Source organism: Musa acuminata, chromosome BXJ2-8, assembly GCF_036884655.1.
Source record: "Musa acuminata AAA Group cultivar baxijiao chromosome BXJ2-8, Cavendish_Baxijiao_AAA, whole genome shotgun sequence".
Lineage (NCBI taxonomy): Eukaryota > Viridiplantae > Streptophyta > Magnoliopsida > Zingiberales > Musaceae > Musa > Musa acuminata.
The window spans coordinates 45780185-45799667 of record NC_088345.1 but is presented as its reverse complement, the minus strand read 5'-3'; the positions used below and the strand labels follow the sequence as shown (position 1 = coordinate 45799667).

The window sequence follows — 19483 nt, the reverse complement described above, 5'->3', positions numbered from 1 at the left end:
AGATTTTGTAAGTTACCCAATAATTGCAATCAAATTCAATAACTAGATTACTAAATTGCAAATCACTCATTGATTATGTCATAATTTTCATATATTCTTATCGATGCTCGTAAACAAAGCTATTCTTGTGAGGGAGTAGTGCCTTCTTGGATACAAGCCAAATACACTTAGTAGGTTCATATGTATGTACCTTAGAGGCACATAAGGAATATGAATACAATTAGTGATTTGTTTTGCTATTTAAAAAAAATTATAAACTTCAAAATCATTCATGTATTTGGAGAGAAAAATAAATCTAGCAATTGACTCGTGATAGAGAAGAAAGGTAACTTTTCAAAGCTAATACATGAACATTAGTATCTCAATGTTTGCCGTGCCTCTCTCATCAATTGCCGCACATACATACTTACCCCTAAGAGATAGATTTGAATCCTCAATCTTGGTAAGTAGATTTACTATTCATAAATTTGGCTCATAACATTTTTATTTATCAATAATTCAGGTCTAGAAAGTAAATAGATTAGTCATCCATAATTAAATATGTTGATTACTTGATGGATATTTTGGAAGAAAACATAGGCCAAGCTTTTCTTTTTTTACTTATAGAATCCTGGACTTTTGAGGGTGAGTATAGTGGAGTAGGATTCAAGTAAATTACACCAATAATTACAATCAAATCTCAATCACTAGAATATTAAATCACAAATCATCCCTTGAATCATGTCATAATTTTGGTATATCCTTACATCACATCATAATCATGATGCTTGTAAATGAAATTATTCTTGTGACATAAGGAGTGGTGTATGAATGAATACAAGGTAGATACACGTACAAATCCCTTGATGGTACATAAGGAATATAATTATTGATATATTTTGTTAATTTATTTTTTTATGAATTTAGGAATCATACATGTATTTGGAGAGAAAAATCAATCGACTAATGATAGAGGATAAAATTGACTTTTCAAAATCAATATATGGACATTGATACCTCAATTATCATTATTGTCATCTCCATATTTGTGGAGCATCTCTCATCTATCAAAATTACCACATGAATAGTCAATTCTGACACCTGTTTGTCCTAAAGAGATAGTTAGATAACCTCAGTGAATAATTACATCGTCAAATTATCCTTGAGAGATAATTATGTTATCTTAATAGATGGTTACATCTTGACAAGTCATTATACTACTGAGATGATAGTTAGGTCACCTCATTAACATTGAGATAACAGTTAAAACACATCATATGTCATCTCAACAAGTAGTTGTGCCCTCACGATAATTGCCCTAATGACTTTAACCATCGATAATTACGAACCCTAGCATAAATAGTCTCTTATTCTTTTTTCTCTCTTCCGCATCCCATATCCTTTTACGCATCATACAATATTATAACTCGAGTGCCAAAGGGATCTAGTCAAGCTTTCTCGATCTCGGTCTTATTATAGGAACTGAGACAACACTATATATATCATGTCGGTATCCAAATCGACATCCAAACCTTTCTCGATAGAGTCCTCATCGACATCCTCTTAATATCTCATGTCACTTAATCCACTCACATCTCAAACGTGAATTATCACTCCATCATCATCATCATTCCTCGAGGACGTTAATAAATAACAAATTTTAGTAAAGAGCACTTCTTATACTCTCGTTTGCTTAAAGTAATATAATTATTTATCTTTTGAAAAAAAATTTATGGTGAAAAATATAGATAACAAAGGTTCCAACGCATCAAAAAAAAAAAAACAGACCTTCCCTCCCTCCGTGGATATAAATTATAGGCAGCTATTAGTCATATGTCCACTTGCACGAAAAGGGAAGATGGTTTTAGTGATCCCAATCACATTGAAACTATATAAAAGTGTAGCAACACATGAACACTTCAATCAACATGTAACCAAAGGACAAACGCCATAGCTTTATTAGCCGTCTTAGTGTGATGAACAACTTGGGGTTTTCGTAGCAAAGTAAAAAGAGCTTTCAATGATAGTGCTTGAGAAGCACTTGCAACACTTGCCTTTCCATTGTTTAATTCATCCAAAATCCCTCATCAAATGTATCCAACACATCCTCCTCAACTTCAATGCAAACATAGTGGATATATATATAAAGTGGTCGCCAAGTCATTCCCCAATCAATCAATCATCAATCATCAATCAATCACAGGCATTGCCAGCTACCCCCACCCAACTTGCTTTATGATTCGCGCCGGCACTGAGTCCTCGTCATCTGTTAGTTCTTGTACACCGTCGTGGCTTCAGCCCGCCTATTTGTCACTGCCACGGGTCCCACTCCAAATATCTACCGCCCTTTCATTACACGTGTCCGTCTGCGACTGCACGCGCCGCGGTGCGGCCACGAGGGTCAACCGTGACCGACCCAGCACATCAAATCCCCGTCGACCTTCTCTCCCCCGTCGACTCCCCCTTACCGATCCCCGATCGATCCCTTTCCCACTTCGACCCGCCACCGCATGCGCGCAGTATCGTCTCCTTCCTCAATAGTTACCGATCGTGTCAGTTCTTTCCTTGCACGAACACCTTCGCTTACCCTTTACTCGTAGTAATCCCCAAGTCTTCGCGCTCCCCCCCAACCCCACCTTTCCTCTCTCCTTCCAGTCCCCACCTCCCACGCACCCGCAGGTGCCTCCCTCGATCTCTCTTTATGCTCCTCTTTTGAGCTGTACCGCCGATTTCGATCTTGTTTTATTTTGGTTCTTGTAGGCGACTGCTGATTTGGGGAATTGGGAGCTTGGTGTAGTTGGTGGTGAGGATTCCGGATGAACGAAAGGAGGAGCATGGGCAGGGCGTCGCCGCTTTTCCTGGTCTTGCTGGGATTAGGGGTTTTCTTCGCGACCTACAACCTGGTCACGTTGGTCATCCACCACCAGCGGCGGGAGCGGCGGGCGGAGCTGCCCGGCGTCGATCCGGTCACCCGGATGCCCGACGAACTGAGGAGGGCCGAAGGATCGAGGAGGCCGTTCCACGTCGTTGTCACGGCCACCGACGCGGCCTACAGTAGGTGGCAGTGCCGGGTAATGTACTACTGGTACAAGCGGATGAAGGATGGGGAGGGATCGGAAATGGGAGGGTTCACTAGGGTGCTGCACTCCGGGAAGCCTGATAGCCTGATGGACGAAATCCCGACCTTCGTGGTGAACCCCCTCCCGGCTGGCGTGGATCGGGTGAGAATTCATCTCTTGCTTGCGTCGATCTTCATACATGATGACATCTTTATGCAAACAAAGCATTGTTGATACTTTAATCCATATTTGGGTGGCCAACGATATAGCAAAATTTGACAATAAGTCGTTACGAACCTGCATACTGCAGAATCATAATACTGTTTGTTGAACATCCATGGCGGTGTTTACTTGGGGCAGGGGGCGTGGTGGATGGGGTTCAGTAAGGTGAGAATGGAATGCTACCGATGCATCTTTGGTAGAGGCAACAAACCGTACTGTCACTGTCAAAGAGAGAAGTAAAAAAGCCGTAGTGCTACAATTTTGTTAATAGAACAAAGATCAAACCCTGTGATAAGCATAATTATTGCCTCACAAATCCTTTTTCCAATGCAAGAATTGCAGAACAAAATAAACATATGCATAATAACCTTACAAGCCTCTAATCAAATGCAAGATGTAGCAGAGTAATTCTTGTTCTGTTTGTACCCTTTTTTTTTCATTTTTTCCTGTTTACTTCACATTTGGTTTCCATAGGTGTCGTAAAAGAATGAAATCCTGCTAGGGTTTTGCAGAAAAATAGTTGCTAGCAATGGTATCAAAAATATTTAATTGCCTTTATTATTCTTTTGAAGAGTCAAATTAAGTTGTTCAACGAGTAGTCATTGCAAATAGTTAATTTTTTATGCCATAGTGTTCTTTTTCTACCAATATCCTTTGTAAAACAAAGGATTCAAGTTCCGGAAACAACCAGTATGTAACTGATGTGTGAACTATCAAGGTAATGACACACGATATGCTGGTATACCTGTCGATACAGACCAAAGAGAGAGAGAGAGGAGGAGGAGGAGGAGAAAGGAAGGAGAGAAGGGAGTCAGAGTCAGAGGAAGAAGGAGAGAAGGGAGTCAGAGTCAGAGGAAGAGAAGGAGAAATGGGGTAGGAAAAGGCGGGGTGCTGGAGACAGAGGAAGAAGCAACAACAGACAGTGTGCGGTAGCAGGCAACAATAACAAGAGAGAATCAGGAGAGAGAGAGAGAGAGAGAGAGAGAGAGAGAGAGAGAGAGAGAGAGAGAGGAAAAGTAAAGTAAAAAAAGAGTTGTTGCTGTATAAAAAATAAAAAATAAAAAATTAGTTGATTTTGAACTGAACCAGACCAAATTGTGTCGCTGTTTCTTGGTCAAATAACTAAATACTACGCGGTACAAACCGGTTTGACCACTTTTTAAAACTTTGTATAGAACTATTAGCTTGTAGTCACTATAGCTCACTGGTTGCTGCATACCTGGTTATCATGATGGCACTGAATGTCTGCTTGATCTTCTGTGCCACCCTTTCTTTGATTAGTCAATAACAACATGTGTCTTACATGCTTTCTTAATGTGGTGCCAGGGTTATGTTGTCCTGAACAGACCTTGGGCTTTTGTCCAATGGCTAGAAAAAGCAACCATTGAGGAGGAGTATGTTTTTTTCTTCAAAAAATTGCATCATTTTAGTTTGTTTTTAGTGCTGTATGAGAAAAAGCTTTCTATGCTGAATGGCAAAAACTGCAGGTATATACTAATGGCTGAACCGGATCATGTCTTCGTGAGACCTTTACCGAACTTGGCTCGTGATGACTATCCTGCAGGTTTTCCATTCTTCTATATCAAACCAGCAGAACATTCACAGATAATAAGGAAGTTCTTTCCAAAAGAGAAGGGCCCTGTGACTAATATTGACCCCATTGGCAATTCTCCTGTGATAATTAAAAAGGTATATTTTGAATTTTTAATTTTTGATTGGCTTCTGCAACATGTGTGTACATTCAAAGTTGCAAAGTATGTTTCTTTTTATAGTTCATATTTTTTCAATTCAATTTCATTGACATCTCTAAGGCTTTATAGAATACTTTCTTACCTAATGCTTCTAAGTTTTATCTGATAAGATCTTCATTTGTATTTGTCTGACTTCAGTCCAAGCTGGAGAAGATTGCGCCTACTTGGATGAACATCTCTTTGAAAATGAAAGAGGATCCAGAGACGGACAAAGCTTTTGGATGGGTTTTGGAAATGTGGGAACTAATATGCTTTATTTGTATCTCAGTGCAGCAATAAATTTTGAATTGAATAAGGTGACTAATGCCTTGTTATCTCTGATGCTATAATAGGTATGCTTATGCCATTGCAAGCGCATTGCATGGTGTGCAACATATTCTCCGTAAAGATTTTATGATACAGGTAATCACATTGATTTGTATTAAATATATCGCTATCGTGGCTTCAGATTTTGTGATGATACTTTCCAAATGTTTGATTGCAGCCCCCTTGGGACTTAAAGCTGGACAGCACATTTATTATTCATTTTACTTATGGGTGTGACTATACATTAAAGGTAACATTGTCTTCCAATTCATCCTCACCTGTTTCTATTGAAGCAATTTCCCCAACAACAAGTCATTAACAATGACTCGAATGTCCAGACCAGTTTTTGGTACTCCTTGTTCATATACTTAATTTATGTGTTAGCTCTGGTAATTGTTTCATATAATCTTAGGGTGAACTAACTTATGGGAAAATTGGGGAATGGCGCTTTGACAAAAGATCTTTTCTCCATGGTCCGCCACCAAGGAACCTGTCCTTACCTCCTCCAGGAGTACCTGAAAGTGTGGTATGTATCTCTTCAAGACCATCTTAGAAGTTTTTAGACTTTACTAAGATATTTTTTTGAGTATTCCTCATACTGCATGACGATATATTTTTCTAATGCTATCTAAGCTTTTAAGTCCTAAAAAGTTGGAATACAGACATTTATGTACCAGTAGTGAATGAGTAAATTATCATATCTGCTTTGTTCTCATGCAAGTTATTTTGGAAACAGTAAATGCATGGAAAAGTTACAGTTAGAATGATGAAATTATTAAAAAGTCAAGAAGTGTCTAGATTTAATTAACTTGCATTCTTTTCTTTATCATTGAGCATTGAATCCAATATCAATATATTAATTAGAGTTTTATGAGAAGGAATAATGCTTTTCTGGATGTTGCCTGTCAAGAAATCTATGAATCTAGCATGAGTAAAATCCTGCAAAAATCCTCTTCTATTTTGTATTTGATGAATAAAACTATTTTGTGTTATGATAAACAAATGCATGTCAATTAAGAACACGAAGTGGTATGAGTTTCTTTCCTCGTGTGATTTATCTTGAATGCTTGTTCTTTCATGCCATGTGCTCTTGACCTGATATTAGCCAGTGTAAATGATCTTTTATAATTGGGTACTTATCCAAACAGAGAGTATATTCAGTTGTTCTGCAATAAGAACTCTACATTTCTATAACAACAATTGTGCCTATGTGCTTACATGCAAGTGTGTGCTTGATCTTTGTGCCAAATATTTCAATTTTCGATTTTGTTTTCTTCACCTTTGATCAAAAGGTGGTTACTTTGACATATATGAAAACCTAGAAATTTATCTTTTGAAGAATTAAATGTAAGCCTATAAAAACCAATAATTTATTAAGTAGCTTTTCAAGACTCAACATTTGGATTTTTGAAAACAAAATTACTAGAGAACTTGATACATATACAGACTATTTTCAATAATTGCATATACTTTGTTCCTATGCTGATTATTTTGGATCAAAATATAATAAAACAAGTAGATGAAAGGTTTAAAATCTCAGCCATCAGCAACGGACCCAGCGATACACTATTATGGTATCGATACAGATCAACGTACCGATGCTCAACAGGGATTGGTACCATTGGACCAGAGAGAAAAGAGGGAAGAAGAGGGGGAAGGAGGAGGAGGAGGAGAAGGTGGACATGGACAAGGTAGAGGCTGAAGAGGAAGTAGGAGGAGGTGCACCAATAGGAGAACACGGTGCCCTAACAAAAATCAGGAGGCAGCAGCGACACAGCGGGGTGGGGAGTAAATGGAGATGTAGTGGGGAGGAGGAAGAGTTGATTGAGGGAGGGTGCATCAGAGGAAAGAGTGTGGGAGAAACAGAGAAAAAGAAAATAAGAGCTATTACATTATACATTACTATTACCTCCTGGCTAAACCAATTTTAGCCTCTCCCGGTTTTTCAGAGGGGTAGGGGGTGGGACGGGGGTTGTCAATTAGCTTATAAGACAAATAAGAGCTAATATCCTATACACAGCTAAATTACATGGAGATGTAGCATCGGCTACCTTTTCTCGTGATGCTACATCTTGGATATGTTCTTGTTGTTTGAACTTTTGGTGCTGAATGTGGCATTCCTTTGCATGGCTCCCGTGCATTAGCTTACTAATGGTTTTAAAACTGGGCACCACTACTCCTTACATCTAAGTCGTACACATGGCCGATAAGATGTGTTCATATAAGCAATCTGTTGATCTACTGGAATTTTTTACTGTGAATTTACAATAGAAAACTTATGGTTGACCAATCAAACAGCTACTGACCTTGTATCCCTGCTGACTCCATCATGTTCTTGATATTATTGGTGCAGGTCACACTGGTAAAGATGGTGAACGAGGCTACCGCTAACATCCCTAATTGGGATGATGGAAGATAGTCAAATTTTGAAAGTCATTGCACCTAAATGAAATTACCTCTAGCTTCAACAAGTACAGAAAGATAAGCTAAATACATACAGGTCACAGGTAATGAAGTTTTGTCGACAAAACATGACAGGGGGTGCCAAATGAGGAATTCTTCTGTCAATGTCCATTCTAAATACTAATCACTGGTGCATCTTTGATTCTTCTTTAGGAATATTCCATAATTCTATGCCTGGAGCATCAGCTGCAACTTGACATGTTCTCGCTCTTCCGAATTTTTACCGATTATTGATTGTCATTTTCATCGTTGAACTATGATGATTTTTTTTAATAACGTGTTCCGGTTGCTTATAATTTTCCATGAAAATACTGATGCATGCTGTGCCAAAGTAAGTGGTGCTGCTGAATTTTTCAGTAGATCATCAATATGTTAATGCATTTCCTGCCAGAGAGTGTCGTTGCTGAATCAAAGAAAACGAAAGAAATGCATGCAGACCATCTGAAGTGTCACAAAACATTCTTAAACTGATCAAAGTTGCAAAGGTTCAAGAGCCCATGTTCGTTCCACTCTATGACTTTAGATTCTATATCAACAGTTCGCGCAAGCTGCTTAAAGATGCAATTATGATTACCACTTACGATAGTCGAAGCCATTGGAGAAACTTTGTCTTTGGTGCCACCTGAATAGTTCTTCGTATAGCTTATTCATCATAACAGAGATCTGAATGCTTTTGCTCTTCCCACATCTTCCTTCCGTGCACTCGTGCATGCATGATTGCATGGGATATGAGTAGGGCTGTTCGTTGGAGAAAACAATGAGGTGGATGCTTTTGCTTCGAGAAATGTTCTCTCCCCTCTACTTGTTTTCACAGCTGGATGGTAGGCCAATATGTGAATTAATGTGTTGCCATTATATCCTTTATACGTCACGTATTTGCTTATTGGGTCAAGAAAGGCCATGCATGGTTGGTTGCATGAGTAATCTCAAGAAACAGCACCTCTCGACCACTGGATGTAACTTTCCTTGATAAGATATCCTTCTGATTAGAAGAATAATACATAGTTAATTAATTATAAGTATTGAATCTACACAACAGTATGTATGTTACATATAGTTTTGGATAAACGTAAGGCCTATTCTTATTTGAATGGTTGCCACATGAAGAAAGAAAGGAAGGTGAATCTGTGGGAGTGTGGGAAGCACCAACAAAAACACAGGGTTGGGATCGGTGCTCTCGGCTTAATAAATGCTATAGATGTGCCCTTTTGCTTTCTTCCACGACCCCTTTCCCCGTCTTTGAAGGGCTCGAGGCATCACCTCGGAATCTCCCAACAAAAGAAGAAAAAAAAAGCCACAGAAAGCAAGAGAGAGAGACAGAGAAAGAAAGAGAGAGTCATTATTGATGGGACACGGCTTTGATGGCAACATTAATCTACCAGATTGCTTGCTTCATTTAGTCTTGCACCAACTATGTTTGAATGATTGAAACTTTGGCTACGTCCTCGATAAGACTTTTTGACACGGAGAGAGGTAGAGGGAGAGAAAGAGAGAGAGAGAGAGAGAGAGGGGGAGAGCACGAAGACGGTGTGCATTGATGAGCGTGCCATCCGCCGACCCACGACATGACATCACTCTTTCCTTCCTCGAATGCCAATCCAAGTCCCATCTCCATCGACTATTCCACCCTCTTCTCTTGTCTGCTTCCCAGCATCCCTATCCCCGCCACTCTCCCCTTTATGTCACTCGCTCATATCCCATCTGTCGCCTCAGCTGCATGCCTGCCTTTGGTGCAGCGGCGGAGGACGGTGCGTTCTGCGCATACATACGGATCTTCCATCGCTGCTGCCGGTCCCCTTCTGATCAGTCTGCTACTTCCAGTGAGCAGTCTCCACACGCATCATGTCGTAGAACTGCTCCTGCTAATATATATATATATATATATATATATATATATATATATATATATATATATATATAAAGGGCAGGTTTTCTGCGTTGAGGTCTCCAATTACGGCTGCATGCAATTGCAGAAACGTGATGTGATTCTGAAGACCATATCTCGAGACATACGCGATATACGAAGGTCATAAATTTTGGCTGCATTGAAGAACAGATTCTCACAAATATTTCTACGAGTCTTTGTTACGAAGGTCATAAATTTTGGTTGTATTGGAAGACCATATTCTCACAAATACTTCTACGAGTCTTTGTTCTAAGCTACCTATTCATTTGTCATCTTAAACTTGAACCGAGGCCATTATTAGGTTTTTTTAATCTCAACAATTAAGTGTTGAATCCATATGATTTTTTTATTCCTATGATATTTAATAATAATTCAATAAGTAAATTTAATTTATTATTTATGAAAGAATCATTTGAATTGTAAAACTATTCGAATGACTCATCTTCATCGCGATTAGATATTAATTTTGAATTGCTATTTAGTGGAATGTATCCTTTGTCACTATAAATTCAAAGAATCCTTAAGGCATGTATCGATGGATGGATCAATGTGTATTTTTAAGTAAAATTTATTTAATAAATATTATTAGGTCTAAAAATCATGAGATTTATATTATCCACTATTATGTTTTATTTTATGCATAAATTTAATCATTTAAGACTAGTAATACCATTTTCATTATATTTTCTCAACATATAAGAAACTGATGGCATTCACAAACAACCGAAACGCAACAAATAACAATTGCAACTTCATATAATTAAATAGCTACAATCATATTAATCTCCAAACTTTAGATACTAATTGATGTATGTACACATGGAAGTAAACTCAAATACGTTTGTATTTTTAGTATGTGTTTAAAGAAAAAAATCTTAAATAAATATGTAGTTATGGAATATTTTCACTGTTTGATAAACAATAAATAAAAATTATATTTTAAATATATATTAATGCAAGTGTTGTTTGGTAAAATTATATTTCAAAAAGTTCATCAAATATTATATGATAAAATTACCATTATAATATTTTTAAATATTTATTAAAAATATATAATTTTTATTTAATTTAATAAGTAAATAAATAAAATGTAAAGTTATGCCAAAAAATATATAATCTAGATATGTAATAAATAATTAAATATAATCATATAAATTAATCTTAAAAAAAGTTTATTCTATAATATAAAATATATTAATCGACGATAACAAAAATCAAGAGAAAATGTGAGAGGAAATAAGAGTTATAGTTTGTTTGATAATTCCTTCCTTATTCAATCTTACTCATATATTGTATAAGTGCTCTACCTAACTTCACTACCAAACTTCAATAAAAATATATTTATTCCGTTGTGTTGCTTGTCCCCTTTTGACTTTTGAACTTAACTTACTAATCTACTCTAGCAAAACCTACATTTTACAGGCGGCTTTGATAAAAACCAATAATATCTCAATATTTATGATGTGAAAGATAAGATACAAGAGACGAGCTCCTATCGAGAATTGAGATTATTCTTAGTCTAATTCCACGATAAAATCGACGTGATGTAAAACGAAGATTATTGAGAGAATAGAGCGAAATTTTCGTCTAAGATATTCCGAAGATGTAAATTAAGAAAGAAAAAAAGGAGCTCGATTCTTCAGAGGAGTGACTTGTTGGTTCACCAGACCCTCTTGAAGTGATCCGGTGTCCAACTATTATCTCTTTTCAAAATTATGTTATTATAATAATAATTTTATGATCTTAAAAATTTTCATAGGGTACATTTAGAAATTTTAAAAAATTATTAGTATATCATAAATACTAAAATGTTAATCGTTATCTAAAGATGGTATCGAGCATTTGTAATGTTAATTATTAAATATTAAATATTATTAAACAAAATTATTAAATATTAATTAACGTTTGAAATATACACAGCTCTCTGAACGTAGATTTCAAATGCATCCAACCTAAGTCGTAGTTATCGGTAAGATATCTATTCGAGTCTCCACATTCAACCTTCCGGAATCTAACACGAGATGTGGAAAAGCTTTCACGGTTTGTCCCTTCTTTGTCTTTTCTGCCTCGTCATCGCCGGACGACAAAATTAGGTCAGTCTGATAGCACCCCACCAACGAATCTCGTACGATCTTGACCATGACTTGCATGGAACGAAAGCTTACCACGCTCCTTACAGAAGAGAAGCAGAGCTCGGCATGCCAATGTAACTCGTGATTTGGGTCGTTCACAAAGACGTGGGGGTAGGGGAGAACAGTGGCGTGGGGTACCACGCTAAGTGACGGCCGGAACACGGCTTGGCGTCGCAATTTGGCTCACGAATAAGAGGTGACTTGAATCGTGAGTTGAAGTCCAGACGCGATACGTTTAGCCTCGTGGAAGCATAGCATAGCATAGCATGTGGGAGATAATTGAGTACGAGACTTTAGATGAGGGATAAATTTTCTGAAAGAAAAAAAATATGTATTTTTATCTATTTTTGGTTTAAAGATAATTGATGTCGGTATCTTATATCCTATTTTTTTGGTAGTAAATTATACGAAGGATTTATCTAAACGAATCTTTGACGATTAAATTAATATATATTCGCAAACATCAAAGCTCACACCACAAATGTATTTGAGATGTTCTTATAAGACAATCTTAATTCTTAGCATAATATGAATAATACAATTAACCTTTAATTGCTACTATTCTACATTGTATATCAAAAAAATTTGCATACTAAACATTGATTTTTGTTTGTTTGTTGAAAAAGTCCAAGTCAACTTATAATTAGGGCTAATTAATTAAGAGCCGTGTAAATAATTCAGACAGATGAATGCATGAAATTTCATGCAGTTGATGAACACTCATTTATGACATTGGGTACATGTGTTTAAATTATATGTTAAAGAAAGTACGTGATTGACCTAATGCATATATATTATTGTGTATGATTCCTTCCCGGATTACAGTATCTTGCAGCTGAAACATAGGCTTCAGATCTCAGTGGCATTCCCGTAAGCTTCTGATCTCTCTCTCTCTCTCTCTCTCTCTCTCTCTCTCTCTCTCTCTCTCTCATGCATGGCATCGTCTCCTCCGAGTCGTTGGCCATGAATGGCATCTGAATCTTGTTGATCCATATGCTGCACGTTGCTGTGTGCAGCAGCAATCCAAGTCCATCATTCCTGCCGCTGCTGGCGCTGTCGCTGTTCCCTCTAACAAGATATGAAGCTCCCATTCCCGCTTTGGACGCATGTGATCAGAGGTAGAAGAAGCCTTTCGAGAACGGGAGGAAGGAAAAGGGTGGCACTGCCAGGGAAAGGACAGAAGCCCAGCTGGTCTCCCCGCAGAAGCGCACAGAGCGAGCTTTAAACGCGGTGACGAGGACCACGCGCGGTGCTCCAGAAGGCGAAGCGGCTCGGAGACAGCCCATGCTAGATTTACGGAGGGGTTGTGGCGTGCAGCGGCGGGTCGTACGGCCTTGCCTCCCGTCCTCCTCGGGTCCCTCGCCTCCGCCACCACCAATGAGCTCGTCGCTCTCCTGCGAGTATGGTGACCAGGCGTTACGTGCCGTGAACTCTGAGCCTGAGATCTGTGATGATTACGACGGCATAGGTTAAAGCTCACTCTTGCGTGCAGACAAAAGATGGAGTGGAGAAAGAGATTAAGGAGGAGTCCATCATACGCTGTCACTAAAATACTAACAAAGATGTGCTTGGCAATGGACATTAACAAACGAAAGCAATGGCATATATTCTTCGCTGGGAATGGGAGAATAGCTACGAAAAGCATAGAATTTGATGGGAGTGGAGTTGCGAGTCGACGTCTCCGCTTCCTTTTTCTGGTACGTTGAACCCGTCGGGGATGCAATGATCCTCCCGGACCCCCGTGCACAGCTTGCCATGGAAGCATGGACGTCCACAATTATACGTCATGTGACGGAGGAAGAAGGATGGAGAGAGAGAGAGAGAGGGGGCGGGAAAGGAACCTTTCGCATTCAATCACCCGCACCCACCCTTTTGTGTTTGTGTCTTTCTCTCTCTCTCTCTCTCTCTAGGTTTCAATCTGTGCCTCCATCATGAACCCCACACGGACAGACCTCAGCACTAGAAAACAACTATAGAAAACATAATAAAAGTGGGAAGAATGGCCACTATGACAGATTATTTAGTGCTGAAGAAACAGTAGACAGAATTGAGATAGGTAATAATGGAAAGATATCGTCAGTCGTAGGCGTAGGGAGAGACAGAGGGAGGTCTGAGAATAGGAGAGAGAGGAGCGGAGAGAGAGTATAAGTGGTGGGAGGAGTCCTTCTGGATATAAGAGCAGGCGGGGTGGCTTCTGGAAGGCGATTCCTTTCCGACACTGGCGCCTTCGCGGACTGGGTGGCGTCGTCGGCCGCCACCGGCAGAGGTGACGACCTCTGCCTCGGCTTCGGTGCCGGCGGTGGCGGAGGAGGAGGTGGTGGAGCCAGCGGAGCCGCCGGTGTAGTATGGGCTGGCTCCAGCTCATCGTCCGCCGCTGCCGCTGGCGGCGGGAGACAGGCTAGCGGTTATGGTGTACCTGCCGACATGGGCATGGTTCTGCTGGCCTCCGCCGCCTCCTTCAACCAGCAGCATCACCACGCGTCCTTACTCTCGTCGTCGGCTGCGGATCAGCACCCGATCATCCCCCTCCTCGCCGCCGCGCCGTGCCTCGTCGACGATGAGAACGTTGCTCGGTCTAAGCACGGGGGAATCCAGCTCTGGCAATCGGCCCTGCCCCATCCGCCCCACCACCACAATTACCTGCCGCACACCCATGGCGCTAACCCTAACCCTAACCTTAACCCTAATCCCACCCTCTCGAATTACCTCGGGAAGTCCATGCTCACCATGCTCGACGCCGGCGGAATTCTTACTGGTGGGGGCGCGGCGGTGGGCGGGAGTTCTGCGACGTGCCAGGACTGCGGCAACCAGGCAAAGAAGGATTGCAGCCACCGCCGGTGCCGGACGTGCTGCAAGAGCCGCGGGTTCGAGTGCTCGACCCACATCAAGAGCACCTGGGTCCCCGCCGCCCGTCGCCGCGAGCGCCTGCGCACCGCCCTTGCCTCTGGCTCCTCAGCCTCCACTTCCAAAAAGCCCCGCCTTGTGGCTTCTCTGCCGGCGACCGCGTCCCACACCTTCACCTCCAACGACAACCCACCCGGTAGCTGCGACGCCACCTCCGGCCACGAAGGTATTGCCCCCAAGAACTCGACCGCTTCTCCTTCTCCCACCACACCTAAAAGAATCCAACTTTACCCTCCACCGATTCTGCAGCTTCAGACGCCAGCATCAGGGAGAGCCTTCCGGGGCAGGTTCGAGCGCAGGCAGTGTTCAGGTGCGTTCGGGTGACGTCCATTCACGACGGCAAGGACCAGTACGCCTACCACGCCGTGGTCAAGATCGGCGGACGCGTCTTCAAGGGTTTACTCTACGGTCAAGGCGTCCACGACGGTGGCGACCACGGCGACGAGGCCAAGGACCACATTCCAGACATCTCGGAGCTGCACCTCGGGAGCCAAAACGGTGGCGGTTCATCGTCATCACCTCTGCTTCAGTCCGGCGTCTTCAGAGGCAGTGCTGGATTGATTGGAGGCGCCAACTACGGTAACCAAATAAGCTGAACTCTCCTTCAGTCTTCACACCGCAACCAATCCCTCCCCGACCTTTACATTCTATCGTTTATCGTCTATCTATTGTTGTGTGAGATCTCAATTGTCGTGGTCATATGCGTCATCTCAATCGACTATTTCTCTTTCTAATAATTACTATACCTGCTAAAGATGTTGAGTGCTGCATCCTCTTCTCTCTTCTCCAAGTCCAGTGTGCTGCAACTCTTCACTGCATTACTGTGGACTCGGTGGGAATCATGTCGTCCCCCATACTCGACTGTTTGGTTCATGTGAGCTTTTGGTTAGCTAGGCTAATAGTTTGACTCCTAGGCCTTCTTCCTTTTTCGTATGCTTTCTTCTTGTGTGTCGAATCAACTGTGGTTTCCGAGGGCATTGCATTTGAACTTGCATCGGAATGACACTTCCTTCACGAGAACGATGTTGAGAATCTAGTCAACTGGCCGTAAAGCTACCTATGGCTGCTTAATATTCCTCTCTTTCCCTAGGAGTGATGATACGACAGCACGTTCACTTGCCTATCAACCCCATCATCGATGAAGAATGTGTTGCTGTGCTCATGGTTGTTGATGCTTTAAGGGTTGTCTATGAAGCTAGTATTGAGCATGGTTGAACCATTGAGTAAGACTCTCTCTCTACTTACTGGCTCTTTTAACTGGCAGTTTCCTGCTTCTGTGAAAAGCTAAGCTTTCTTCTTTCTCTGTTCAACATAGACCTAGAATTTATTGCCTGCCTTTCTTGATATCTGCAGTCCTTGAAATGCTCAATTTTGAGCCCATACCCTGTCGTGGAGAAATGCCAGTCATTAATAAGATGGACAATTTTCTTTTTCTGCTGGCCATGGTTTTTTGTTTGTAAAAAGGATGTGAGTGCATCAACACCTCTCAAAATTGAGTGAGTAAGACAACCTATACTTGTCAACTTCTGTAGTCTTTATAGCTTGTCCTTTAGAAAGTACTAGTTCTTTATAACCATGGAAGAAATCATACTGATGTTAATAATTCCAGGCCCTGTTCGAGAGCTTTGCTTGATTTGTGGTTATGATCATAGCTAAATTTGGTTTAGCTTGTCTCATGATGTAAAATGGGTATGGTGGATACTATATTAATCTCTTTCCAGACAATTATCCTCTGATATGATTTTACTGACTGGAATGACCAGAAAAATGGTTCTCCATATATAGACTAAACTTAACATCAATCAAGATTTATTCTATCTGAAATATATTTTTCAGATGTGTGGATTACTATCTTGACAATTTGTTAATGAAGCAGTATAAGCATGATTGGTTAAATTGCCAAAGAATACTTTCGATGAGTGTAGTTTATGTTTGTTTGAAACATGGTTGTCTCTTTGAAGCTTGTAATGTTGGCTAATATGATTGAGGTTGATGCAGTCATGTGAGCCATTCACATTCATATATGCAATCAGTTTGATATCATGAAATGAACCTCTTTTCTTGTGGCACTGGGCCTGGCATGTATGATATATATTTAATATCAGATTTTGATAGCATGAATTACCCAACACAAAATTCAAATGCAAACAAAAAGTCATGTGGTGTTTTTAGTTTATGATTGGATTCATAACTTATGAATTGAAGTCTGATAGAACATGAACTTTCTATTTAAAGCTTTCAATGAGACTTAATTTGTCATTCATGCTTTAAGTCCATGCAATTGTGCTTATAGGTGTAAGGTTTGGGTATATCAATGCTTCTCGAACCTTATGAAGCACAGTAAATACATTAAGAAGAGAGATTCATTGTTCTGTGTTTAGGACATTACAGTGATGAAATGTTGATGAAGTGAGAGGTAAAATATTGATCATGCACACTACAGTGGAATGTTCTGATAATGTAAACTGAATCGATTTGAAGATGAACACTGACCTCGAAGACTCTATCAGGAACTTCGAGTTCAAGATAAATTTTCTCCACGGATTGTTGTGTTTTTATGCACATCTATACAATGGAATGCTCTAATAAGGTGAGCTACACTGATTTTAAGATGAGCACCAACCTTGAAGAACTTATTAGGTTAATTAGTTTTTTCTCTGAGAATTGTTTGGAAGGCTTTGCTAGAGACATGTTTTCCTTATTTCATTGTCTATGTTTTCTAAAGCAACTAATTGTTTTGCTTGCCGACGAACTAGTTTTGAATATGAATGAGTCTGTCTGAAAGTGTCTTGGCGTTCGATTATATACCCCTAAGCATCTTCACATATTTTTCAGAAAGCTTTTAAGGTTGTCTCTTAACTGTTCAATTCCTTGACATAAATCTGTATAGGATATCAAATATAGCACTGAGATTATGAGATGCAATAAGTAAGCAAAAAGTGTTTTGTATTTCATGTGCATGCAAACACATATTCCTTATGGCATACCTTTCACTATGTTGGATGTGTGATCAATCTTAATGCTGCGGTTTCAGCCTGTGGATTATATGCATCTAACGTATGAACTATTGTCATAGGGTAATCATTCAAGTAAATGTGAAATTTTGACAAAGAGGATGCTTCTTCTCATATGATGTTACTTCTTCCTAGATTGCTCAAGAATTTTGATGTGGAAGTGGAATGAGAAGTTACAGCTGTGTTTCTGTGTTGTGCTATTCTTGTGCATGCTGTCCATACATAGTTCACATCAGCTTAAATTGGTTTCCTACCAAGTAACATGATACAAGACTTTTCTTGGTGTTCTAACCCCTGCTTGTATCTTCTTCCATCTTTGTTTTAGTGTCTCTCTTTTTTGCTATTTCTTGTGCATGGTATCCATTCATGCTTCACAACAGATCAAGATTAGGTTCCTATCATCAGTTTATTATAAATTTTATTCAAATCATATTAGTATCGTAGTTTTTATATTTTTAAAAAAATTATATTAAAATTTTTAAAAATTTAAAAATAAAATAAATAATCTTATTTGATCTGATGTCGTCGTTAATTGTATTGATATATGATACATATACGAAGATGATACGATATATATGTATATGATGCATATATGAAGATGATGATGGATAAAAAGATAATTTTAATTTTTATTATTTTTAATAATTTTATGGTAAAAAATTTATATTAGAATTTCATGTGTTAAAAATAAAAATGATAAATAGAGTTATTTATTTTATTTTTAAAATTATAAAAATTTTAAAATTTTTAAATAAAAATGATCATTGATGCGACCTGAAAGCTCACTTGAATTAGCACATTTGTGAGATCCTTGTTTATCTAGTCACTTGAATTATTTCTGTACTTGCTCTATAAATCTGAGTTCTAAGATTATGTTAAAAGGTGTATTTAGTAGGTGGCAAATTGCAGGAACTGTGGTGGCCTAACTTCATATAATCATAGTCTAACGAAGATGTGTGATGTTGGACGTGCAGAAGTGAGAATTAAGAAAGAAGAGAGGAATGAAAGATAATAATTAAAAATTAATATAAAAATATTGGATAATTATTAGTCTTACTTTCGTTCAAGGAGTGAATTCATAGGATTTGTATCTTTATATGTCTCATTGATAGAACAATATCATCTGAAATATAATTGTGATTTTGTATCATTTAATTCATCGATTATTATTTTTTAATTATCATTACTAGCTCCTTTTTTTTTTATAACTATAAGAATAAAAAAGAAAATTATAAAAATAAGAGAAAAAAATTATATTCTCATCAAATCAAATTATGTGATATATATTCTTACTTTAAAGAAGATGTTATTGATTGCTAATATATATATATATATATATATATATATATAATATTTTGATTTAATAACTAATTTGTGATGGCTGATAAAGTAACTTTGTTAGCCTTCTCATTAGTGTATTTACATTGAGAAATGTAATCGTTGTAGTCAAAATTTGGTCAAACTTCTAGAAAGGGAGTTGGGGATGATGATGATGATAATTAATACCTCGGTGAAGATGGGAAAAGAATGAATGACGTTATCCAAAACTCTTTTTGTCAATAGATCAACTATTTCACTCTTAGTTTGATTAATTTGATCCGACCCGATCCAATTAGGAAATTTGGGTCGGGTTTGTATCTCAACCCAACCTGCGTCGGGTTAAGAATTCGGCTCACATGGGACGTGACCAGCGAACGCCTCCAGCGCACACCGCCACGCCATTTGCTCGCGCCCGCCACGGGATGCA

At 39.1% G+C, this 19483-nt stretch overlaps 2 protein-coding genes across 5 annotated transcripts; both read left to right on the top strand.

Annotated features, from left to right (window-relative positions):
* Positions 1–2422: 2422 nt before the first annotated feature.
* LOC135619690 (hydroxyproline O-arabinosyltransferase NOD3-like) lies at positions 2423–7967 on the top strand. The gene is made up of 9 exons (XM_065121951.1): positions 2423–2658; positions 2740–3200; positions 4587–4654; positions 4748–4949; positions 5150–5247; positions 5344–5413; positions 5496–5567; positions 5730–5843; positions 7671–7967. Exons 2-9 carry the CDS (start codon positions 2796–2798, stop codon positions 7734–7736), a joined length of 1095 nt encoding a protein of 364 aa, XP_064978023.1. The 5' UTR covers positions 2423–2658; positions 2740–2795; the 3' UTR covers positions 7737–7967.
* Positions 7968–13883: 5916 nt separating this feature from the next.
* LOC103995330 (protein LATERAL ROOT PRIMORDIUM 1) lies at positions 13884–18007 on the top strand. 4 transcript variants are annotated; one of them, XM_065121948.1, is made up of 4 exons: positions 13884–14888; positions 14972–15301; positions 15813–15945; positions 17799–18007. In XM_065121948.1, exons 1-3 carry the CDS (start codon positions 14243–14245, stop codon positions 15935–15937), a joined length of 1101 nt encoding a protein of 366 aa, XP_064978020.1. In that variant the 5' UTR covers positions 13884–14242; the 3' UTR covers positions 15938–15945; positions 17799–18007. The 4 variants fall into 4 exon arrangements, with proteins under 4 accessions (XP_064978020.1, XP_064978019.1, XP_064978022.1 ...); XM_065121947.1 differs by lacking the exon at positions 17799–18007 and adding an exon at positions 16076–16090; XM_065121950.1 differs by lacking the exon at positions 15813–15945 and having other exon boundaries at positions 13887–14888.
* The last annotated feature ends 1476 nt before the right edge of the window (positions 18008–19483 follow it).